This window comes from Ipomoea triloba, chromosome 11 (assembly GCF_003576645.1).
Source record: "Ipomoea triloba cultivar NCNSP0323 chromosome 11, ASM357664v1".
Classification (NCBI taxonomy): Eukaryota; Viridiplantae; Streptophyta; class Magnoliopsida; order Solanales; family Convolvulaceae; genus Ipomoea; species Ipomoea triloba.
In genome coordinates, this window is record NC_044926.1 from 4,498,396 (window position 1) to 4,523,881 (window position 25,486).

Sequence of the window (25,486 nt, forward strand, 5' to 3'; positions counted from 1 at the left end):
CCCCCCCCCCCCCCCCCCCAGTTTAGTTATGAATTCTCTTCCCCTATCATTGCTGCTCCCAGCCTCCCATTCATTTGAGTTCCAAGTTGCAACTTGCAACCATAAATTATATATAGCAAGAGCCCCCTAGCGGTAAGACAAGGAGAGGGAGCACTACTTAGCTAAGTAGTGCTAAGTAGAACATTGCTAAGTAGTATGATGTAAACATTGATCTCCAACTGTGATAATGCTGGGAGGTGTGATTATTTAGAAAGTTTAATATTTTATTAGAATTGTATTAGAAAATTTAGATATTAAGAAACTACTAAATAATTATTTAGCTTATTACTTAGTTTAGTTATTCAGAAGCCACCAAATAGTTATTTGGTTTATCATTCTTACTCTTCGAATTAGTTTAGGCAATTTAGTTATTTGGAAACTACCAAATAATTAATCATTCTATATTTAGGAATCCTTGTAATCAACCCTAGGGAGTGTTATTTGGAAGAATGGACAAACAAAAATTTAATCCTAAAATAAGGGACTAAGGGAGTTTTGGGTCTCAAGCAAACCAAACGTTCTCTTTTCCTTTTCTATTCTTTGTTCCTTTATTTTGTGTACTTTTGCCCGTGATGGGAAAACATAACCAAAAACTGTTTGATGTTACAACTAATATGGAGCATGGAAACTCTAAAATAAGGAGTAACTCACTCTTTAATATGTTAGTTCCTATCTAGTGAGTGCATATGTACTATATATTCTAATCACATAGGAAGCATACAATTTGAAGTGAAGAGTTTTGAAAGAAAGAGAACCTTGTTTCAGAGTCAGTGCCACTACAGCATCATTCTCAACCTGAAAAGCATGTTGATTGATTAAAAACTTGAAAAGTAAATACTCAATACAACAGCACATGATGAAATATGGTTAAAAACATAACCTATTCACAAACAGGGGAAAAGGGCATCTATTACATTAGAAATACTAAAGAAGCTTGTATGTCATGAACTCAAAAGAAAATGGAAATTTACCTTCTGATCCGCCAATGACTTTGTGTCATCCAAAACCTCCCTAGTTTCCAATAGAATCAGGCGCTGATCATTTACAGGTTGATCTATAAGAACCCGCAATTTCTCCTTGATTTGTAAAATTGTCTCAGTTGGTTCACACTGAATAAAGTAGGTTGTCCTACTGCGCTTGACACGGATATACATTGCCTGCATTCATTTGGACAAACTAATAATTTAACCAATCCCAAATTTCCCAATTATAATCATCTATTGTGATTCCTGAAATTCAACCTATTCCATTTTTTTCTTATTGATTCTGAAAGAATGTCTAAGAAACCTTTAGAACACCCATTAACTCATCTTAAACCAAACTGCTCATCTATCAGCAACTAGGTGAATTTCTCATGACAAATGTTGGTTAACTTTTTGAAGCTGCCCACTTCTCCTAACTGATTGCTCAAGATATTACACCTATAGTCAACATCTTGACTTCCACCAGATCATATGCACATCTAAACATATGTATTTCGAATTCATTCATACACAAACAGCATACATAATATTAAAATCCACATATGCTTTCATATAAAGGCTGCTCATCCAAAATGTGACTTATTGCATCCACATTTTGAAGAGGCTTTTAAAATTTTGTACTCCATAGTAAAAATTAATAGTACTTTGTAACATTTTAAGAAAACCTACTACTTTTTGGTACTCAAAAGCTTAGGTGGGGAAGCCTAATCCTCTAGGGTTTCTCTTAGGCTCTTTTTGTAAAGGGATATCCCTCCCAATGGCAATCTCTCGAATCAAATTTTAACCTTTTCTGCCATGCTGGGAGTCAGTAGTCCCTTCCATTAGACTCAAACCACATTGAATAAGAGAACGTACTATAACTGAAGCTCATTTATGACACCATTCAATGAAGCAATAAGTTGCCATATTCTTCAGCTACTTGCTCCTTTGAAAAACTAAAGAAATTATCCGATGCATTGCACAGATTAACAGCTAGGTCTCTAAACATGGTTGTGTTGTGTTGTGTCACTCAAAACTCACCAAAATTCAACTCAGTCCTCGAGGGGAATCCTTCCACGCTGTTTTTACACACTGTAGTGAGCTCAATTTCCATTTTATATAATTTAATTCATCAATTTACTATAAATCCAACTCCGACCTCGGGAGGAATCACACCACACTGCTTTCACGCATTGAATTTAAGTTCAACTTCCATTTTCTCCGATTCGAATCTTCAATGAATTACAATTCCACAATTAACAAAGCAACAACAGTAACGAACAAATATTTGCAGCTGTGTTTATCAGATCTATGAACAGAAATAGGGAAGAAAATTGTATGAGCACGCGAAAACATCAGTGTATAAGAAAATTAGTTAATTGTAGAAAGAAAATTAAGATTAGCGCTAACCATGGTGGAAGTCGCCGGCGGATTTTGACCTCGATGACGCTGATCTTTGGAGGTGGAGGCCAAATAACAAATTCAGAGACTGTTATGACGGTTTGACCCTAGAGTTTGGATAATACCGTTTAGCGCCCATAGTTTCCCTTTTTTAATTACTTGATCCCAAAATAGGCACATGGGAACGGGGAATCTCCTTTTTTTTTTTTCTTTCTTTTTTTCTTTTTTTCTTTTTTTTTTTTTTTGAAGAGGAAACGATTTCATTAAAGATCAGATAACAAAGAGTCAGCAATGAAAGAAGGAGGGGAGGAGTTTCACTCCGTACGTTCAGACATGAAAAGGGATTTCTGAACTAATAGGTCAGCAATCGGATTTGCCGAACGTTTGACATGAGAGAAGAAACATCAGGGATTGATGACAGTAAATCTTTAACATCTAACAAAATAACATCAAAATGGGAATGCAAAGTAGAACGGAGACTCTGAGTGACCAGAAGAGCATCAGTCTCAATGTAGCAGTGTGAGTAGTGATTTTCTTTAAGCCAGTTGAGTGCTTCGCGAACCGCGATTGCTTCTGCCTCCTTAACCGTGTACAGATCATGCCAAGGTGTGCATGCTGCAGCCAAAAACACTCCTTGGTCATCACGTAAAATCCAGCCGAGACCCATACGACCCCGAGCAATGTTTATCGCAGCGTCTACATTAAGCTTTAGCTAGCCTGGGGAATTTCCTAAGTCCTAACATATGATTACCTATACGCAATGCTTAATTTGAGTAGGAGTTAATTCCAATATTATATTTATAGGAAACTGTCCATTTTAAGTATTTTTATTAAAATATTTATTTTTGGTTTTATTATTATTGTGATATGTCTATTTTTTTTATCTTTTATCAATAAAATAATTTTAAATATCATTAAATTCAAGTACATTTCAATCTTTAATTATGAAATTTTTCAAAAAAAATTAAACATAAAAAATACAACAGGTCAACATACTTTGTATGAAAATGATTGAAATATATTTGTGTTTAACGACATTTCAACGATTTTGTTGATGGGGAACTAAAAATAGTCATGTCACAGTAATACTATAACCAAGTGAGAATGTTATAATAAAAAATGACTAAAGGTGGACCATCACCTATAAATATATGACCAAAAATTGAATTAACTCATTTGAGTTAATACTCGATTTGATCACTCGACTATTAGATTTCACTATTTTGATTATCGACTTTTAAACTTGCTCAATTTCATCATAAATTATGCAATTTGTATTAAAAATAGTTATTTGTCCAAACCAAAAAGATTACTTTTTTTTTTTTTTACTTCAGAAATATTACATTTTCCATTATACGTAACAAACACTCTATTCATTATTAGTATTACATTTTCAATATAAGTATTATATTTTTATATTAATCCGACACGTCTCACAGGAAACGATTCATGAAACGTTATCACACAAGCTTTTTGTATTATACATATATTTAAACCCGATCCGCATCAAGAAAAAATATATGTGAAGCAGTCTTACAAGAGACTTATCCAGACAAATTTATGTAATATGGCAAAATTAATAATTGGGAACCAAATGTAATAACTAAGAAGTAATAATAGTATGGTGAGTGGTAACCAAATCTGACAATAACTTCATTTTGTAACGTTTTATTATTTTCATATCGAATTATAATTATTTTATTCTCTAATTTCTTCATTTCAACCAAATACCTTGTTAGACTCGAGATTCGAGCCCGGCTCAATAGGTTAATTTTTTATTTTGTTTTTTTAAAGAAAGGATTAAATTTAAAGAATTGGAGTATGAAATTGACTCCAAATCGGAACAGCTCAGGAATACCTTGACTGATTTAAGCTTACGGAAAGGAAAACTGAAGCAAGCTAGCTAACCAAACGCATATTATCTAGTGTTCAGTATCCCGCTTAATCCCTAAGGTACCAAATGTGGACTAAGACCTGAACGCGCTATCGGACAAGCAATTTCCGATCACGTTTTAGTATCCACTGAAACTCCACAGAGAACACCGACGATTTGCATTTCACAACCCCAATACATAACTTCTCCGCAGTCTATACAATACAGCGCACCAATACTTGTAGCTCCCGCGCCCGCCGTTTCCGGAAAATCTGCTACCGGAACGTAGATTCCATTGCGGCTTTAGATCGCATCACTGGTAAGTAGTACGATCGTGTTTATACTATCAGATCTGGAATTTTGTATTTTCTATGTGAATGCAATGGCGGAATTAGAGTTTGAATGTTGAACCTGAATTGCCGTTTGCTGTGTTGTTTGTTGTGGAGGTAATTAGGGCACGATGAGTAGTAGCAATCTGCTTTCGGGATTTACGAGGCTGTGCAAGGGGCTGGCGGTGGTGTTAGTCGGCGCTCACATTGTTGTTCAGATTCTTCCCTCTGCCGTTTCTTTTCTCGCTCTTATCCCTGCTAAGTAATTAGCTTTGAATCCTTTTTATACCCGCCATTTTATTTGCAGAAGGTTCTGATTTGCTTTGTTCGTTGATGGAATGCTTAGGAATTTGGATTTCGAAAGTTTGTTAGATTAGTACTTGGATTTAATGTGAGCTAGGAGATCACTGCTCAAGCGATTTCCATTTAATTTGCAGGCACTGCATGATATAATACGGCTTTAAATCGAGAACATTAATGTAAACCACATTGGAGATCAGAAGCCTTCTAGCATTCTACCATTTTATGCCAATCACATTTTCTCTGCTTAGCCTGGCATGAAGAAACAAACCCAATAGGCCAATAGATAACTTTTTTTTTTAAATAAAAAAATTACTCTGTAAATTCTCTGTTTTAGCCCTTTACATTTTATGAATTAGGATAACAAATCAGTAATTATGTGCAATATCATTTATAGGAATTGATATTTTGATAGAAAAAACCCTCCTCTATATCTTATGATAAAAAAAAAAATGAGATGAACATTTACTGTTTGAGAAAAGGACTAAGGAGCGAGGAAATTTTAACCATCCATGTTGAATTGTTCTATGCTCATTAGTTATAAAGCTTAAAGAAATTGAATAGAAAGAAAAAAGGATGAGAATTGAAAATAACTTTTGCTATTTGTGTTTTTCTTTTAATTTTTTGACGAATTACTGTATTGGTTTTGTTGTAGGACTATACCATTTGCATGGAATCTAATAACAGCTGGTTATGTTGAACAGACTATATATGGGGTATTTTCTTTTCTCTAGGATATGTCACTTCATTACCTAACTCCTTTGGGTAATATTTTGCTTCCTATATCATTCACAAGTTGTTTATGAGGATTATCTTTGTTTCCAGGTGTTTGTCAGTACTTTTGGGCTGCTTTTCACTGGGAAGCTGCTTGAACCCATCTGGGGCCCTAGGGAATTCCTGAAGTTCATCTTCATTGTTAACTTTTTGACATCTGTCTGTGTCTTCATAACATCTATCTCCTTGTACTACATAAGTAGAGAGGAAAGCTACCTGTAAGTGATGTTTATCTTTTTCTTCTGGAACACATTCTTAGCCTTGGTGCCCTTAGCTCTTCCTCCAACTCTCATTGTTTTATTACTTCTGCTTTATTTTATTTCAGTACTATTTCGTATTCTCAACCCATCTATCCTTTCTCTCCTGGAAGAGAAAGTATAGGTCACAGGCAAACACCATTTGGAAGCAATTTAAGACGATGTAAATTAAACTTCACGAGTTCACATGTAATCCTACTACATGCTGTCTCATAGCCCTTGGAGAGTTTGAGATAACCTGCGTTGTCTTCCATTCAATCATCCTGCTCTTGTTTTGTTTTTTTGTTTTTTTGTTTTTTTTGTTATTCTTTTTCTGTGTTACAAGAATTTATACTTGATGAACGTCACTTTGTAATTTTGTGCATGCCCAAGATGAACGCCACCAGTCACTGAATTTTCTTTTCCTTTTGCTTAATTCTGTAGCTATTTGCCTATTTCTGGCTTCCAAGGGGTCCTTTCTGCGCTCCTAGTTGGTATCAAGCAAATCATACCTGATCAAGAGCTCGCTTCATTGAAAATAAAAGCAAAGGTATGAGCCATTGAGAATACCTACATAATATTAAACTGCATTCATTGAAACTATTGATGCAATAGCCAACAAACTAAAAGATATAACCTAATTTCTCTTTCTCAATACTTTGTGCTCTTGGCAGTGGCTGCCATCCCTCGCAGTGCTGATATCTATTGTTATAAGCTTTTTCACAGTAGATTCAGCAGCATTCCTTCCACCTCTAGTATTTGGCACATATATAGGTTGGATTTATCTAAGGTACTGGCAGCGCAAACCAGAAGCAAAACTCAGGGGTGATCCAAGTGATGAATTTGCTTTCTCAACATTTTTCCCAGAATTTTTAAGGTAACCTTCAATTGTTCTATATTTCTTGCTCATGGATCAAATTTCTTTCAAAATCTCTGTCGCCCTTTTTTAAAATTGGTTGATCACTTCTTACTGGATGGCACGCAGACCTGTAATTGATCCCATAGCTACAATATTTGATCGGCTGCTGTGTGGTAGAAGATCCGATGTATCTAATGAGGAGAGAGACTATACTTTAGGAAGTACTGCATTGCCTGGTTCTGACCCCATTGAAGCATCTAGAAGGAGGTAATCTATGTGGTCTCTTGTCAAATTAAAGGTGTCATGATTGGTAAATGATACATGGAACTTGCTAAAAATTGGCAGAGCAAATGGTTTAAAATCTGAACTAATATGTCCTAAGTCGAAGATCCCGGTGACGTAGTAAACTCATATAGTCCCTTTTAGAGGTTTTCATGTTCAATTAGGTCCTTGCTTTCTTTCCCTATATGACTGACTATATCATCCATGGGTCTTGTAGTACACTTGCGAGCAGATAAAGGTTTATGCTAACTCATTTACTGTGCTACCGTTGTGAATTACAGGGAAAGGGGTGCTCGGGCACTGGAGGAACGATTGGCAGCTGAGATGCTGGCTTCTTCTGGAGGAAGTGCTGAAGAGTTGAGAAGAGTCGGGTCAGATAACGTGTAGATAACGTGTAGATGCGGGTGGGAACACAGTCATATTTCATACTCTTTGGTCTTTGCAAACAGAACATCTGTGTCTACCCCCAAAAACTGAAACGACAGGGACATTGACATTGTACTCTTTGGGTTCTTGACGTTAGTTCTGTTGCTATTATCATCTGTATAGCTCATATACAGATTTCTTTCTACTTGTCTTTTTGACTTTTCTCATATACAGTATTTTGCTTATTTTGATAGTTCAATTGTTTACTTAAATAGAGAATGAAGAGTGAAAAAGTAAAGAAATGAAGAGCCGAAGAAAGAAAAACGAAGAATTAAAGAAAAGAAAATGAAGTTTATCATATACACCTATTTCCATGATATTCTCCAGTCCGTCTTTATGCATATATAAACATCATATCAATGTGTAAAGACATTAAAGTAGTGATGAAAAAGCAAGAGTTGGGTAAAGCTAAGAACAATTCTTTCTATATAACAAAAGGGTTTTATTGTCTTCATCTCTTGCATAAAACACATGCCTCACTTGTAAAAGGAGCTCTGGTCCTTGGTTTATGAAAGCCGGTGTCTCTTGTAGTGCAGCCATCTCCACCTATTAGATCAACACACAAACAGAAAAAGGTATGTATGAATGGATATTCATTGCGTTTATAAATACCAAAAAATTTGACCCCATTTTAACATCTAAAATTCCAAATGCACACAAAAAAATCCTAAACTTAAAAATTGCAAATCCCTACATTAGAAAAGCAAGCCGGCCTAATCCTTGTGATCAGGGGTAGCCACATGTCAATTAAGTAGACCAAGTTAGCTCATATAGACCTATAGCTGTCGAAACGGGTGGCGGGGCGCCACTCGCCAAAGCCCGTCATATGACAGGGCGAGTTAAAAAGCTCGCCAAAATATAGACTAATGGGAGGTCGGCCCGGCATGGCCCGCCTTAAGCCCGCAGGCCTTGGCGGGGCCCGTCAAATTTTAAAATTTGTGATTACTAAAATAAGCATGAAAAGGATTGAGTTCAAGATTTTATTTTTCCACTAAATTCATATGCCTAACTCAATCAACATGTTATATGCGTGGTTTTGTGACATAAAAGCATGTATGCTTAGTGATTAGCAGACTTAGCTTACCAATGGAAATCCCATCTGGGTCGGACTTTGGACATCCGGTTGGGGCCATGCTCGTACTCGGTCTCGGCCCTCTTGGCGTTCTGGAAAGCACAGCAACCAATGGAGTATATGCCTATAAGGAAAACCAGCACGACGATGTTAAGCACAGATACCTTCTGCCAATCCCTCTTCACATCCTCTAACACCGCCGCCTTGCACGAATCGCACTCGTAGCAAAGCAAATTCGCGTCGCTGCTCCACCGGTAACAATCCGGATCCTCCGCCATCACCGCCCCTGCATAGTTGCATGAAGTCGGCGGCTTACAACACCCCGACTAACAACAAAATATCAACACATTTAGCATCAATTACGTTTAAATACTTATAGATTTCAATATTTATCAATGCAACTAGAGAAACTCGCAGTAAGTTTTTGATCATATGTATTAAGTAACCCTGTCTTATAACCTAAGTACACCAGCCTATGTTAACCAAATAAACTAACTTAGGTTGCCTAATAGCCAATAAACCCGTCTTAATGTGAGTAATCTTGCCTTATAACCCTCCTGAGCCCACAAAACCCCGTTCTAGAGCTTCAAGTAAATTTTCGATCACACAATCAGCTCATTGGAAGAGTTTTTATATGCGCACAAGGAATTCAATCTAAACCTTTAATAATCTTTAAGTTTTGTATGAGTTATCAGTATCGAATCTCACACTGTTGCTTCTAGTTCGAAGGACAAATTTTAATTTTTGTTAAAGTAAATAGTGTTACTTTGTGCTTCAGTAGGTTGAGAAAGTAGTTATGAACAGATATTACATTGTAATAGAGCAAGTCGTACTAAAAAAAAATTAGTGTTACCTGTATGGGGGACATGTCTCTGAAGAGAAAATCATAGGGAGTCCAATTAGCAACACTAGCGCAAGTTTTCGAACCCAAAATACAAGCCCTAATAGTGGTCCAAGAACGGGGATCCCGCACCCTATCCTTGAGCCACGCCGAATATTTCCCGAGGTGGTACTCTCTGTACGCCCTGCCGGGGACGGCGGCGGCGCCGCCGGGGCTGGCGACGACGAATCCGAAGATTGTGAACCCCAGAAGCGCGAGTACGATGAGCAGCACGACGAAGAGGTACAGCCACAGCGCCCATGCAACGTGGAAGCACGCGCCTATGAAACCTGTGAGCGAAACCACGAGGATTATGAAGCCGATGATGAGCAGCGGCGTCTGGAGGAACTTCTCGCAGGTCGTGCTGCTCCTCGCCAGCCATAGCCCGGCGCCGATGATCGGAATTGATGCTAGCAGAGTGAGGAGATTCAGGAAACCTATCACTGTGTTGCTAAATCTAAGGTACATAATGTTCTTAGTTTTCTTGTGTTGTTTTTGTTTTCTTCAGCTTAATTTGTACGTTTCTCTTAAGTGTGAAACGAAGAGTTCAAAAAAACTGTATAAAAATCGAATAAATGAATAAATAAATTGTTTGATTCCTTTCCCGGGAATAATAGATCGAGTTGATATATGGAATTGAACTTTATTTTATACCTCCGTATGTATATAACATGTAAGTATATATTGCGCCTACTTAGCTATGAAGTAAAGTATCTGCCCGCCTACATGTAGATACTCGAGTTTGACATCTTAATTATTTCAGTAAGAGGCTAAGAGCATCTACATCAAAGCATAATACATGGTTATTGGTACAGTGTTTGTCAACATGGAGGAGTGATAAATAAGAGAGAGAAGAAGATAGTTACTTCTGCAAATATTGGGTTTATATCAGAAATGGGACCCACAAGCAATTAATGCTCATGGGCAATGAGAGTCCGTGACACCACAGAGGTCCCCAGTGGGCGCGTCAGGCCCGCCGGACAGTTCCTATATTTAATTTTTTTTAAAATTAGTTTTGTTTTGTTTTGTTTTTTTTTTCATCTCCTCCCATTTTTTCTTTCCTAATCACACTTACAAAAACTCCTTAAAAACTGTGAATAAACTCCATTGATAAGGATGCTCTAAGAGGTTTTGAGTTCGAGTATAGTATATGAGTACATCTGTACATTATATAGATGCTGGCGTCATTTTGTTTTCGGAGCGTTATTATTAGACAAATTGAAATTAATTTAAACTTAGATGAGATGTTGTGATTAGAGGAGTCTAAACTTGTATTATGCCTCTGCTACCAATTCAATGAACTGATTGGTGAGGTGCAAGCATGGCTTCAAAAGGGAAGGCAAAGGAAAGAATAAGGGACAATTTAGTCAACCCAGAAAAGCTAAGGGAACCTTTTGATCATGGACCCCAACATTTGGCTTCCTTTCTAAGCACAATGTGATCAAGAATCCTTGTATGTACATGTGTGTGTGTGTATATCTCAAAGTGGGGATAGAGAATAAAAACTGGATAATTTATTGTTCAATTCTTATCCTGTCTTCTCTGCTTTTGTTTTGTTGATCAGTCTGATTGATTCCCCTTTCTGTTTCTTCCAATAACTAATTCCCCAGTGGAACAAGCTAAGCTACTTCACATTATCATTATAAATACAAACATTTTCTCCCCTCCACCTACCTACATTTACCTTCAAATTATAATAAAAGAATTTTAATTTTGTAAAAAAACTCTATTAAATCCAACTTAAAGCTTTTTAGGGTAGATTGTAGATATAAAAACTGCATATCAACACTAACAACTATTATCTTTGGCTTTGTTTCCATTTTCTAAAAATATATATATAAATAGGAAATCTTGGAAAAGAAAGGGGAATATATGCAAACCTAGTTGATCTCTCTAGATGTCTGAAAATATCTTTTTCCTGCCTTTTTTTGTTGCTTTTTAATTTTTTTTTTAATAAAACCCTTTTTTTCCTATAGTCTAAAATTCATTGATTATTGTGATCACCACTTAACTAAAATAATATCATACTTAAAAGTAGGTGCATATATGAGCTGCATCATCAAGATTCAAGATCAGCAAGTCAGTTTATTTGTAGGGGCAATCCAGCCAAACTGGTTGGACAATTGTTTGGCAATTACAAGGTTTCAAGTTCGACTCATCGTGAGAGCCGTCATCCCTTGGTCTTCTTGATTTGAGCAGGACATACCTTTGGATAGCAGGGCTTTCCCGTAAATCAAAGTCAGTTTATTTGAAGCATGTGAAATTGACTAATACTGTGAACTCTATGGAAAAGAAGCATTTTGCATTAATGTTCCAATGGTCAACAAGGCTGAATGATGAGAGGCTTCATGTACATGAAGGGATAAAGAATTTTACTTACATTTTCAATTCAAATCCAATGACAGCACATACATTATTATATATGAATCTAATTTCAATGGGAACATATATTATCGGATATGAGATCAGGTCTTCTGGCAATCTTCCTATGACAATTTCCAATCAAAATATAAAATGCAGACCTTTGCTTGCTTGTGATAATGAATGGCTTATGCATTTGGCAAAGGCTTGTTCTCCAGAAATGATCTCAGAAGAATAAAAGCTTGTCGCGGGCGATGTAAGGGCACTTCATGGCCTGCTCCAGTTACAGTCACAAGGGTCAACCCTTTGTATATTTGGCTCCATCCACCAACCTATTAGACATAAGAAGAAGAAGAAGATTTAAAAAAAAAAAAAAAAAAAAAAAAGGCAGCATGAGTCCACAAGACACTGGACAGCTTTTATGATCTTAAGCTTGTTTGAGCCACTATTATAATTTTATTGCATAATGATATGCTTTTGTCATATTAGATGTAAAGGAAAGAGGGTTATCCAAATAGCAACCTTTCTATAAGAATTAAGACGGGCAGCACTACACAGCAAGAACATGTCAATGAAAATCAATTTTCTAGCTTTCAACTAACCTTCCCATTATCGTACCAAGGGTACCAGTTGGCAACAGTTGGAAGCTTCAATGCATCGATGGAATACCGGGTTGCTGTTACTGGAACCACAGAATCAGTATCCCCACTGCAAAACGAAATGGTAAAAGAAGGTGATAAATGTAGCATGTTAACGGGGTTTGGCGTGTAGTTTGGTGGTAAATTTCACCCCTTCTAGGGGGTTGACTTAGGTTTAAATCCCACAACCCAATCCTCCATCAAGTGTACCCAAAAGGAAAGCATGTTAAAGAAGTAATGTAAAAAGGTAGAAGCATTTGAATTTTTATGGAAATTTTTATTTTGTTGGGCAATCAGTGGACAGTCATTCAAATATTCAACATAGTTAAAGTTATAATATGAACATATCAATCAAATGGTGAATCCCGTATCCTCTTTTCTAAATCTTATCCACTTAGAGGTAGAATGTGGATGGTTTTCATGACTCACAATGTGTTACAATTTGATCTTAGAAGTACCAGTAAATGTTGAATAAAGAAAAAGTTTTAAATGCAGAGGCTACTTATTTGTTAAAATGGTCTAATTATATACTCATATTAGACAAAAATCTTTTGATATAAAGGATCCATATATGGTGAAGTAAAGGTAATAACACCATGAAAGGGGAAGCAAAAAGAGGCACAAGACTAAATCAGCTGAGGTGGTACCTGAATACCCATATCCTGAGACCAGCAGCTATTAGTTCTCGATAAATAGGAAGCATTGATACAGGAGAATCTCCCCAGTAGTTACTAACAAGATCACTGCAAAGTAATGAGCTTCCAGTTAGCAAAGGCTAATAACTTATTAATAGGAAGCAAAATTTTCATATTCTTGTCATTCACCTGCATGTGGCCCATGGATAGGGAATTCGAGTTACATTAGCATGTAATGCCTTCTGGACTTCTGGTATGTTAAAGTAAAACTGAGAATACCTCTCTGTGCATGGATCATATGCTCTGGACATCCATGGCTGCCATTTGAAGAAGATAGGTTCAGTTGCAAATAGAGAAACAAAAGAAACTAGCAACCCTAACGAGAAACAAAGACTCAGAAAAGTTCTGAGAGGATTGAGTCAATACTAAGCATTTATGTACAAGAACTGAAGGCTAGAATGGTGAAACATTCCTCAAACTCCAGTATTTGAGAGTTCTTTAAATGACAATTATGTACCTTAGGTAACTTTGATACACAGTAAGATATAATTTGAATAACAGAATTGCATAGCGTGCCAAAAATGACAGTTAAGAATTCAAGACTCCACAACTGCTTCAAGCACAGTTACACGCCTAGGTTTCAAGTGGCATTAAAATATAAGCAGTTTCTTTATTTTTTCAGGGAGTAGAGGGGGCAGAAAACTAGTCTGCTATAATCAGCAACTACCAATTTTATTTACCAAAATTGACAGTCAAGAGTATGTGAATTTAGACAGCATATCTGGAGAGTTTGAAGCTTTTGATTCTAATCAATAAGGTTTCAAGAGAAACTACATATTTGCAAAGAGAAATGGGGTAATGCAGCCATGCAGATCAGACAAGAACAAGAAATTACTCACATAATGACCCCTTAAGTTGTGCTGAAGTGCTGAAGTGTTAGCACAGGGGGGAGTGTATATGCTATACGGATCAATATTTCCCTGCTCACGTTCTGCAATACTAAGTGCTCTGATGCAATCACTTGAAGGATGTGTAGCTGATTCAGAATCACAAGCTATGTGAAGATACTTGTATGTAGAATCTGAAATTAAACCATGCGTCCACCAATACTCAAATGTGCCAATGTAGTCATGGTAATCATCTATAACTGCATTCCCCACCTTTAAGAAAAGAAATCAAGGTTAACAAAAAGGGCCGAGTATCAATAATTGATGAAAATAGTTAAAAGATAATTGCACAAATTGAATCAAGCTTGCAAGTGCTTGTTAGGCATACCAAGAAGCCCTTGAAATTAATAACAGGGTTCTTGATTCCCTTGTTTCTTTGGTATACAATTTGAGATAGCTGTGGGACATAATGCCCTGACAAGATTAACATAAAAGTTAAACCAGATCATTCATAATCATATTATGTTGTAGCATTAATGAACAGGGAAATGATGACTACACAGCTACAAAGTGAAAACACGGACCTGCATAACTTTCTCCAGCAATGTAAAAATCTCTATACTTGTATTGAGGAAACCTATCAAACCACTTGACTAGAAATGCATATGCATCTTCAGCTGCATAAAAAAAAGTTCCAAGTCAAACAAATTAGAGCCAACTCATGGCAAGTGAAGCATTCATACCCAGTATTTCAACAGAAACATCAAAAGAATAAATATATAAATAAACAAAAGTGATTAGCATTACCTGTTCTTTGATCACCTGAAGTATTCAAATCTGAGGTTGTATTTGAGTAAGAGAAACCAACACCAGCTGGAGATTCAAGAAACAGCAAATTTGCCACTGACAAAAGATGTTAAATGAGTTCGCATCAGAAAGATATTACACGGCAATGAGAAAAGCAATAGACAGTAGATGACTTAAAATAACATCAACATACACTTGTTCCAAGAATAAGGATTAAGGTAAAGAGTTTTCCCATCAGACTTGATGTGAAATGGCCCAATCTCTTCAGCAGCCCCATAAGCTATAGAAGAGCATCCAGGTCCTCCATTGAGCCACAAAATGAGTGGTCTTTTCTCAGGGTTTCGACTTGCCGGTGACTCAATAAACCAGTAAAACAATGCCCTCCCAGCTGTTTCATTCACTGTCACATAACCTGAGTAGTGACTGAATTCAACATTGGCTGGCTGCCCTGGCAAATGTGTTATCCTATCTCTAACTTGATCTGCATTTTTCAAACAATTACAGACACCCAGAAAAAGAAATGCCCAGCAGAGTGCTGGCAATAGTGAGTGCAGAGGGTGCCTCATTGAAACAATCTCTCAGACAACTAAAACTAAATCAATCTAAAGTACTAATATAGGGAATTCTAGGGAATTTATCTGCAGATTATGGCAGTACAGCTAATATATTATTAATCTTGGATCCAAAAATATTCTTGGATCTAATACTTGCGTCATGCTAAACAAAAGACAAGCATGTCAGAACGCTGAATGTGTGGGGAAGAATAAAGTGAAAGTCACCATCTAGCATCTGGACAAGATGTATAATTGTATACCCGGAGTAAACGATCTCCAAAATGTCTTAGCCACTTCAGGAAAAATTAATATAAAATATTCACATTAATGATACTAATCACGTTCACAATTGGGTTTAGCAAAACTGGTCAAAAAGGGAGTAATTACTTTTCACATCATTTGTCTTAACATTTACTGCTATTAATGCTCTTCAACCTGATCCCTGCATGGAGCACACAGTTTACAGTTATTGTCAAAGTTGAGAATGTTAGTAAAATGTTGATTAAAACGTACAGGCAGGTTGAGAGTAAAAAAAAAGATTAAGATTTTATGCTTGTTAACTGAAGCATTTGACCGAACAGGTTAGAGGCGCACATGGGGGTGCGTACTTTCCACATATTAGTATTGGCCGACAAAGCAGCATCACCAATTCACATGTAGAGGAGCATATAAAAATACGATCTTTTTAAAGATTTCTGTGCTGTAGCCATTGTAGGAAGATTAAAATAATGCGGAAAGGATTAAGGCTTTAATACACAATGATTAGCTGGTTAGCGTATAGTAGTTGGAGAGAAATAAGATGGCGGAAGCAATACGACGAGAGAACATCAGCAGAAGAAGCATTTGTAAATTGTAATTAATGCTTACGGTTTACCTGCTTGGGCTTGCTGTATTTGACTGAAAAGATAAGGTATGAAGACAACAGTTGCCTCTTAACTAATCACGGAAGGCGTGGGGCCTGAATCCGGTGGGGCGTCAACAGTTGTGGCTGAAGCTTCTTCGTTTATTTTCTGGGGAAAAGTCGATGGCGCTTATGATTGTTCTTTTTGACAATGCCCATCTTCTGTTTGATGAATTGCTCGACTGTCTTGCATTCATTCATTCTTTTAAAAAAACAAATTGAAAAGTAGCAAATAAGTTCTATTGCACAGAAGCTATCTATTGGTTTTTCCCAGGCGATATATAATATAGCTTCAATTTGAACTGATAGGGAATATACTCCAAACTTATAAACATACATTTGATTGGCACGTACCGCTTAACTCATGAGGAGCAGTTTTTCGATCCGGACTGACCTTATTCTACGTAACAATTCGACCCGAGCTTTAATCATGGATCCATGACTAATTATGTATGTTGTAACAAAAACCCGACCACTAATTTATAAATATTCTCTTTTCTTTTCATCCATCAAAACATTCACGTGAACTACATTGGTCAAGTATTTTGCATTGAAGGGATCGCTTGCACAGGCCCACTGGGGCACTGGGTAACAATGGCGCGCATTACTGGGCACTAGCCCTTTTCAGGATTGATCCGATCATGTGTAATTAAGGTGACGTCAAATGATCTCCAATTTTTGGTAATTTAATTGTTTTAATATAAATCCATCGGTCAAAACATTCACATGGACCAATTGGTGGTCCAATTTTTTTTTTTTTTCTAATAATTCTCTCTATGCCATTTATCATAGGGTAAATATAGCATAGACATATCCTTTTATTAATTAATTTACACTTATTTATAAACTAATTAGTTTATAAATAAGTGATGAATGTAATGAATTTTTCTTTATAAATAACTTTACAAAAAGAAAAATATTTTTTTTTTCATCCGTCAAAACATCTACATGGACCACATTGATTAAGTATTTTGCATTGAAGGGGGTCGCTTGCACAGGCCCACTGGGGCATTGGGCAACAATGGTGCGCAGTACTGCGCACTAACCCTTTTTTTAGGGCTAGGCCTGACCATGTGCAATTAGGGTGATGCTACATAGACTTCAATTTTTTATTTTTTTTTGTGATAATGACATTGCCGTCTAGTGGCACGAAGTGGCTCTTCTAATTGGGAGGTTATGAGAGTAATATTGGCTTTTTGTACTTCAGTATCTTTGTTGAATTTTGATGCATTATATTTTGACAAATAAAATTTATTACATTTTTATTTTTATCATAGAATACAATAGCTTAAAGTCTAAATAGATTTGGACTCAATTATTCAATTGTAGAGATTTTATAAAACTTTAATCTTTATCATTTAGAGGTTTTTTTGGATGATGTTTCTTATCTTTATAAATAGAGATACATATGTATAATAGAAATCTAAATATTTAGAAAAAAAAAAATATTTCCCCCCTATGTTATTATCTCTCTATTATTGTTTTATAGGGCCCATATTTTTTATAAGATCAGCCATGCTTTTTTTAGTAACTTTTTCTTTAAAAAATCCTGATTCAAACTAATTTAGGAATATAACCTCACCAATCTCTCCTGTCTTCTCTCTGCCACATAAGAAAACTTTACCAAAATATTCAAATTTCATACCATTGGTGTTAGCTTTTATTTTTATTTTTTTGAAAAAGTTAGCTTTTATTAAGTCATTGACAATTTAAATTGAATTACTGTTGCATATACTCTCACATTTAATAATCTATTAATGTAGGGTTTTCTATTTAATTTAAAATATAAAATAAACCATAAATTTTACTCTTACTTTTAATAAAATTAACACATCCAAAACTATTCTAAAAGAAAAGTCATCATTTTCTTTATATAGAGCCCATGATTAAATCCAAGCTTGGAATTTATCTAGTTCTTGTCTTGTTCCCCAAATATGACAAAGGAATGAAAACTTGTGGAGGGCAATGCATAATTATATTGGCAATTTGGCACCTCATTTAATAAAATTATACTATATATTATCAATATATATTTAGAGATAATAGTCAAATGAATTTTTATTAAGAGTTAATACCGGATTTACTCCTCCGACTATCACTAATTTTTAATTTTAGTCATTGACTTTTAAAGCTACCAAAGTTAGTCTTTAAGTATTCAATCATTTTAAATTGTAATTCATCATTAACTTTTTCTTGTGTGAATCGTTAATATTGAAGGTAAAATTCGAAAGTCATGACCATTGCGCTAATTGATTCTCACACGTGAAAAGCAAAACCTGTATTTCCTTATTTTAACAACCATAATTTCACTTAAGATATAACAAGTGCAATAGTAATTTTAAAGGGAAGCACCCTCATTGGATATTGGATAGTACTCAAAAGCATAATTTTTGCAATACGAAACCCTATTAATTGGCGTGATCCATGCTTCTTCTTGTTACTATTTCTGCAAAAAATGAATTCTTGATTTAATCTAGTTACCTGGTGTGTTTCAGTGCAATTTTAGTGTCTTGGCGCAGTGCACATTCAGAAATATAACCAAATCCTAATAAACCATTTATTTCAACAAATAATTACACCAACATATTTTAGTTCCCGTCAGGAATCTAACTTTATTCGTTCTTACTAGATTGGTAGATAGATAGGTTGAATACCTTCAATTCTCAATTCTTTAAGAACTAGACTTGAGAGTTTCTGACAAAGTTGGCATTGGCTTGTTCTCCAGATATGATTTGAACAGAGTCAAAGCATGTTGAGGCCTTGTTAATGGCACCTCATGTCCTGCTCCCAGTATACTCACAAGACTCAACCCTTCATATATTTGGCTCCAACCACCAACCTATTACACACAACAAAAAACAAAATAGTATAAATCCAATACCAAACCAATAAGAATGACATTAGAGTTACTCCCAACAATAAAAATCTGGATAGACTAACCTTTCCATTGTCATACCAAGGATACCAGTTTTTCTTGGTTGGAAGCTTCAACGCGTTAATGGAACGACGGGATGCAGTTAGTGGAACCACTGAATCAGTATCCCCACTGCAAAAAAGGGGATAACATTAGAGTTACTTCAGACAATAAATATCTCATCTCATTACTTTTAATGGGCTTCAAGCAACACGTGAACTATAGTCTCTTTTCTGATAGCTGGATATTATGACGTGTACTATCAAGTCATTTAGTCGTGATTAGATAGTCAGTCACGTAGAAAAAGCGGGCGAGGGAGCAGTGGTACATACCTGAATACCCATATCCTGAGACTAGCATCAATGAGTTCTTGATAAATAGGTAGCATTGACACAGGAGAATCTCCCCAGTTGCCATTAACATCATAACTGCAAGGTGATGAGCTTAATCCAGTTAGCAGAGACATCACATAATAGGATAGGACTGGAAATTTTCATGTTCTGATATTCTAAATTACTCACTTGCATGTATCCCAGGGATAGGGAATTCCAGTCACATTGGCATGAAATGCCTTCTGCACTTCTGGTAGATTGAAGTAAACTTGTGCATAGTTGGCAGTGCATGGATCATATGCTCTGGACATCCATGGCTATACCATTTCAAGAAAATCAGTGAATGTTAGATAATTTGACGATCATCTTCAAAAAGCACGGCTAGAAAACTCGCCTTTTTCTACTCACTATTTTCACCCACCAAAAAATTGGATACAAATCTAAGGTTTTTTCAACTTTTTGAACCCACAAGTTTGCTTTTGTTGTTCTTGCCCAAAGGTGGAAACCTAGTGCATTTTTTCCAACCTTGTGACCCTAGCCAACAAATGATCGATAAATCAGCCTAGGTTGCTCATAGACTCATAGTTGATCTGCTCAAACCAAGAATGCTACTAAATTTTTTGGTCACCAGCAAAAAATAGTCAAAAATTTCAATCACTCTCTATTGGTGATCGAAAATAGTGACAAAACATTTTCTGAATCCAAAAAGTGACTTTTTTTACTGAAACAACGCGAGATTTCCAGCCATGAGAGTTTTAAGAGACAAGAATTACTCACATAGTGACCCCTTAGTTTGAACCGAGCAGAAGAAGATGAAGAAGTTTGAGTGCAGACAGGAGTGTATATACTATAAGCATCAATATCTCCCTGCTCCGTTTCTGCAAGTGCCAGAGCTCCCACACATTCAATTGGAGGATGTTCAGCTGAATACGGATCACAATATTTGTTTAGCACCTCGTATGTAGAATCTGAGATGAGGCCATGAGTCCACCAATACTCAAATGTGCCAATGTAGTCATGGTAATCATCAATAACTGCATTCCCCACCTTAAAAGAACATCATGGTTAACAACATTTGCAGACATATTAGACTGGATGAATGAGAGGTTGCAGGTGGGGATTAATGAATACCATACCATGAAGCCCTTGAAGTTGATGATGGGGTTCTCGATTCCCTTGTTTCTTTCATAGACGAGCTGAGATAACTGTGGAACATAATGCCCTGACAGGATTAACATTTAACACACAAGTTAAACAGGCAAATCATACACAGCTACAAACTCAAACGAGACGGTCCCTCATGTCGAATAGTCATATGATTCATGATTGTCCCAAAATACAATGAAAACAATCATAGTTGTACCACGCCTTAACCTTATTTTTTTTTAATGTTAGTGGTCCAAATGTGAAGCTGGAGTGGACCTCTACATTCAACAACCATGGTTGTCTTTATTTTATTTTGGGAAAAACATGGCTAGCTATCTGACATAGAAGACAACCAAATGGGTATCTTTTGTGGTTGTTTTTAGTATGGTTGCCTTGTGACAACAAATGAGGTAAACCAACCTAATTGCTTATAGTTAATTGGTTCAAATAAAAAAGGCTAATATACTGCTCCTATAAGAGTCAAACTTAGAACTTGATCTGACTAACTCGACTAGAGTTGCCCTTAAGGCTCATTATATTATGGAAAAAATGTCAAATACATCATGAACTTTATACTCCGTACAAAAATTAATTAAGCCCCCGAACTTTTAAAAGTTGCAATTAAGCACATCAACATATCATTTTAGTGCATCGAAATCCAAAAAACCCATTAATGACCAGTAATAGCAGGTTGTTAGCGTTCCGGTGATGTTTTGGTTACCTCTAGGAGAAAAATCGGCAATTGATCGCCTATTGCTTTTGTCATTAAAGAAACCGGTGGTCATCTTTTACCTCAAAGGAAGAAGGCGACCAGTGGTCATCTTCTACCTCAAAGGATGAAGGCGTCTGCTGGTCACCTTCTTACCTAAAGGAGGTGACCGCCAGTTGGTCGCCTCCATTGGGGAAGAAGGTGACCGGCCAGCAGGTCGTCTGTGATCGACAACCATTCGCCAGTTGCTAGTGTTTGTCACTGGGGTAGTTAAAACATCGCCGGAACTCTAACGACTTGCTATTAAAGGTCACTCACTAATTTTTAGCCATCGACGCACTAAAATGACATTGATTTTCTTAATTGTAACTTTCAAAAGTTCAAGAACTTATTTGATTTTTTGTATAAAGTTCGGAGTGTATTTTACGCTTTTCCCTTATACTATTCACTACACTAAGGGGTTGTTTGGTTCACGGAATGTCACATTACCTTAGGGAATGTTAGATTGTTGAGAATGTTAGATTATTGGGAATGTTAGATTCATGTGTTTGGTTAAAATTGAGGAATGTAATATAAACCTGTTTGGTTTGTTGGTTATCTTTTATGTTATACTAATTTTTTTTTTTTACTTTAATACCTTTAACATATTTATTAACATGATTAAAAATATTAACTAAATAAAATCTTGAATTTGAGAAATAAAATTATTTTATAAGCTAACATGATCTAATAAAAATAAAATAAAATATATAATTACAAAAATAATTATATATATATATATATATATATATATATATATAATAAACTAACATAAAAAAATATATTATATATTATAATAATTAGAATTAAAATGGTAAAATTTGTAAATACCCAAGGTAATCTTACATAACCAAAGAAAGGTAAGGTAAGGGAATCACATTCCCTTCAAAATCCTATGTGGAGGGTAAGTTGCATTACTTAGGGAATGTTATATTCCCTTGTGAAGATGAACCAAATATAGGAATGTTAGCTTTGGAATGTCACATACCATTGGTTATGTTGTATAACTTGAACCAAACGCCCACTAAGGGTTTATCACTAAAAAAAAAAAAAAAAAAAGTGTAAATGTTTACCTGCATAACTTTCTCCCATGATGTAGAAATCTCTGTGGTTGTATTGAGGAAACCTTTCAAACCACTTGACAAGAAATGTGTATGCATCTTCAGCTAATTAAAGTTCCAAAATTAAGTCAAGCAAATTAGAAGCCAGTGATGGCAAATCTGAAGCATTTAATTTCATGCCCAAAACCAGCCAACAAAAACCTCTATACCTGTTCTGTTGTCGCCTGCAGTTATCAAATCCGAGGTTGTATTTGAGTAGGAGTAACCAACACCAGCCGGTGAATCAAGAAACAGCAAATTCGCCACTAACAACACACATATTACACAGATGTTAGAAACAACATAAAAACCAGTTCAGCATATAATAGAGTTAATTCCATTTTTGGTGTTAGATATATAGGTGACAGTCCACTTTTAATTCTGTTTTATTAGAATATCCACATTTGGTTATAGTATTATTGTGGCATGACCATTTTTGGTCCCGGTCAACAAAATCGTTGAAATATCATTAAATAAAAGGTCATTTCGGTCATTTTTATACAAAGTGAGTTGAGCATACTATATATGTTTATTTGTTTGAAAAAATTCATAATTGAAGACCGAAATATCTTTGTATTTAACGATATTAGAACTGTCTTGTTAATAAATAACCAATAATAGTTATGTCACAAGGATCAAATGTGAATGTTCTAATAAAAAAGACTAAAAATGGAATATTACATATAAATTTAGGACAAAAAATTGAATTAATTCGCATATATAATATATAAACATAAATGTACAGTACAGTATTTACCGTTATTCCAAGAATAAGGATTAAGGTAAAGAGTTTTGCCATCAGGGTTGATGTGAAATGGGCCAATCTCTTCAGCAGCTCCATAGCCTACAGAAGAGCAGCCAGGCCCTCCANTATATATATATATATATATATATATATATATATAATAAACTAACATAAAAAAATATATTATATATTATAATAATTAGAATTAAAATGGTAAAATTTGTAAATACCCAAGGTAATCTTACATAACCAAAGAAAGGTAAGGTAAGGGAATCACATTCCCTTCAAAATCCTATGTGGAGGGTAAGTTGCATTACTTAGGGAATGTTATATTCCCTTGTGAAGATGAACCAAATATAGGAATGTTAGCTTTGGAATGTCACATACCATTGGTTATGTTGTATAACTTGAACCAAACGCCCACTAAGGGTTTATCACTAAAAAAAAAAAAAAAAAAAGTGTAAATGTTTACCTGCATAACTTTCTCCCATGATGTAGAAATCTCTGTGGTTGTATTGAGGAAACCTTTCAAACCACTTGACAAGAAATGTGTATGCATCTTCAGCTAATTAAAGTTCCAAAATTAAGTCAAGCAAATTAGAAGCCAGTGATGGCAAATCTGAAGCATTTAATTTCATGCCCAAAACCAGCCAACAAAAACCTCTATACCTGTTCTGTTGTCGCCTGCAGTTATCAAATCCGAGGTTGTATTTGAGTAGGAGTAACCAACACCAGCCGGTGAATCAAGAAACAGCAAATTCGCCACTAACAACACACATATTACACAGATGTTAGAAACAACATAAAAACCAGTTCAGCATATAATAGAGTTAATTCCATTTTTGGTGTTAGATATATAGGTGACAGTCCACTTTTAATTCTGTTTTATTAGAATATCCACATTTGGTTATAGTATTATTGTGGCATGACCATTTTTGGTCCCGGTCAACAAAATCGTTGAAATATCATTAAATAAAAGGTCATTTCGGTCATTTTTATACAAAGTGAGTTGAGCATACTATATATGTTTATTTGTTTGAAAAAATTCATAATTGAAGACCGAAATATCTTTGTATTTAACGATATTAGAACTGTCTTGTTAATAAATAACCAATAATAGTTATGTCACAAGGATCAAATGTGAATGTTCTAATAAAAAAGACTAAAAATGGAATATTACATATAAATTTAGGACAAAAAATTGAATTAATTCGCATATATAATATATAAACATAAATGTACAGTACAGTATTTACCGTTATTCCAAGAATAAGGATTAAGGTAAAGAGTTTTGCCATCAGGGTTGATGTGAAATGGGCCAATCTCTTCAGCAGCTCCATAGCCTACAGAAGAGCAGCCAGGCCCTCCATTCAGCCACAAAACCAGTGGCTTTTCCACTGGGTCTTGACTCGCCGGCGACTCAGTGAGCCAGTAAAACAGTGCCCTCCCGGCGGTCTCATTCACGGTGACGTAACCGGAGAACTGACTGAACTGGGTGTTGAGCGGCTGCCCGGGCAAATACGTTATCCTATCTCTCTCTTGATCTGAAGTTGTTTTGGAGCAATTACAAGAACCCAGAACAAGAAATGCCCAGAACAATGCTGCCAGCAACAGTGTGTGCAATGGGCGCCTCATTGAATCTCTCTCTCTCTCTTTCTTTCTCAGACAACACCAAAAGACAAGAATTTAGACCCAGTTTTTTTATAGCGCACATGAAACAGGAGCGCGAATATATAGCGTCTTTGTACATAAATCATTCAACCTCAATCAACGTTGTGGTCCTCCAATACTCAGCTCGTGGCATAATTGATTTTATTTTCTTCTTAGCACCACTCAGAGACTCAATCATAGATATTTACTCCCAAATTTCATTACTATAACTAGTTGAACTGACATGATTCATATTTACTTAGTACATAATGGGTGGTTAACGGTAAATCCAGATATCATAATTTGTTAATTAGAAATGTAACGTTACTCTAAGTTCATATGTGAATTGTTGATAAATAAACTTAAAAGCTAAAATGTTTATATTGAGTGGTTGATATTTGATTATGAGTATGATCTAGTTTCAAAAAAGATATTTGGTGAAAAATTATCAAGTTTGTATTATAAATTTAATATATTGATTTTTATCAACATGTAGTTAAGAGATTATGTACTTGCAATTAATCTATAATATTACTAAAAATGAACACGTAACATGTCTCATGCAAAATTTTCAAACTTCATTTCAAGTTTATGTTTAGTAGCATCTATGAGGATCACATCCTCTTACATTTTTA

At 35.5% G+C, this 25,486-nt stretch overlaps 5 protein-coding genes across 12 annotated transcripts in view; 1 reads left to right on the top strand and 4 right to left on the bottom strand.

Moving 5' to 3' along the window:
• Positions 1-2,529, bottom strand: part of LOC115996234 — a 4,202-nt gene extending 1,673 nt beyond the window's left edge. The window contains exons 1-3 of one of the 2 annotated variants that reach the window (XM_031235388.1): positions 2,412-2,529; positions 1,011-1,196; positions 795-834 (exon numbers count right to left, since the gene is read on the bottom strand). In XM_031235388.1, coding sequence (XP_031091248.1) covers positions 795-834; positions 1,011-1,196; positions 2,412-2,414 — 229 coding nt within the window. In that variant the 5' untranslated portion in view covers positions 2,415-2,529. Of the gene's footprint in view, positions 1-794; positions 835-1,010; positions 1,197-2,042; positions 2,289-2,411 lie in introns of those variants that run through there. The other variant, XM_031235389.1, reaches the window with a different exon arrangement.
• A 1,724-nt stretch (positions 2,530-4,253) lies between these two features.
• Positions 4,254-7,674, top strand: LOC115996765 (rhomboid-like protein 19). 2 transcript variants are annotated; one of them, XM_031236162.1, is made up of 8 exons: positions 4,254-4,594; positions 4,722-4,866; positions 5,560-5,620; positions 5,730-5,896; positions 6,359-6,464; positions 6,589-6,791; positions 6,900-7,040; positions 7,337-7,674. In XM_031236162.1, exons 2-8 carry the CDS (start codon positions 4,736-4,738, stop codon positions 7,440-7,442), a joined length of 915 nt encoding a protein of 304 aa, XP_031092022.1. In that variant the 5' UTR covers positions 4,254-4,594; positions 4,722-4,735; the 3' UTR covers positions 7,443-7,674. The 2 variants fall into 2 exon arrangements, with proteins under 2 accessions (XP_031092022.1, XP_031092023.1); XM_031236163.1 differs by having other exon boundaries at positions 4,730-4,866.
• A 62-nt stretch (positions 7,675-7,736) lies between these two features.
• On the bottom strand, positions 7,737-10,040 carry LOC115996766 (tetraspanin-6-like). Of its 2 annotated transcripts, XM_031236165.1 has the most exons (4): positions 9,407-10,040; positions 8,718-8,879; positions 8,566-8,645; positions 7,737-8,027 (listed from the first exon to the last, which is right to left on the bottom strand). In XM_031236165.1, the coding sequence occupies exons 1-4, from the start codon at positions 9,899-9,901 to the stop codon at positions 7,988-7,990; spliced, it is 777 nt and encodes a 258-aa protein (XP_031092025.1). In that variant the 5' UTR covers positions 9,902-10,040; the 3' UTR covers positions 7,737-7,987. The 2 variants fall into 2 exon arrangements, with proteins under 2 accessions (XP_031092025.1, XP_031092024.1); XM_031236164.1 differs by having other exon boundaries at positions 8,566-8,879; positions 9,407-10,033.
• A 1,674-nt stretch (positions 10,041-11,714) lies between these two features.
• LOC115996470 (serine carboxypeptidase-like 27) lies at positions 11,715-15,496 on the bottom strand. The gene is made up of 9 exons (XM_031235698.1): positions 14,955-15,496; positions 14,762-14,857; positions 14,539-14,631; positions 14,343-14,428; positions 13,967-14,227; positions 13,257-13,384; positions 13,080-13,175; positions 12,397-12,502; positions 11,715-12,126 (listed from the first exon to the last, which is right to left on the bottom strand). Exons 1-9 carry the CDS (start codon positions 15,325-15,327, stop codon positions 11,983-11,985), a joined length of 1,383 nt encoding a protein of 460 aa, XP_031091558.1. The 5' UTR covers positions 15,328-15,496; the 3' UTR covers positions 11,715-11,982.
• Positions 15,497-15,586: 90 nt separating this feature from the next.
• Positions 15,587-24,977, bottom strand: LOC115996469 (serine carboxypeptidase-like 26). Of its 5 annotated transcripts, XR_004093626.1 has the most exons (12): positions 24,525-24,977; positions 23,214-23,280; positions 22,627-22,722; positions 22,430-22,522; positions 20,599-20,684; positions 20,240-20,509; positions 19,652-19,779; positions 19,463-19,558; positions 19,157-19,262; positions 18,871-19,055; positions 16,190-16,418; positions 15,587-15,757 (listed from the first exon to the last, which is right to left on the bottom strand). XR_004093626.1 is itself a non-coding variant. In XM_031235694.1 (11 exons), the coding sequence occupies exons 1-10, from the start codon at positions 24,834-24,836 to the stop codon at positions 18,888-18,890; spliced, it is 1,422 nt and encodes a 473-aa protein (XP_031091554.1). In that variant the 5' UTR covers positions 24,837-24,977; the 3' UTR covers positions 15,587-16,418; positions 18,871-18,887. The 5 variants fall into 5 exon arrangements, 4 of the variants coding, with proteins under 4 accessions (XP_031091554.1, XP_031091555.1, XP_031091553.1 ...); XM_031235694.1 differs by having other exon boundaries at positions 15,587-16,418; XM_031235695.1 differs by lacking the exons at positions 15,587-15,757; positions 16,190-16,418 and adding an exon at positions 18,651-18,662.
• Between the last annotated feature and the right edge of the window lie 509 nt (positions 24,978-25,486).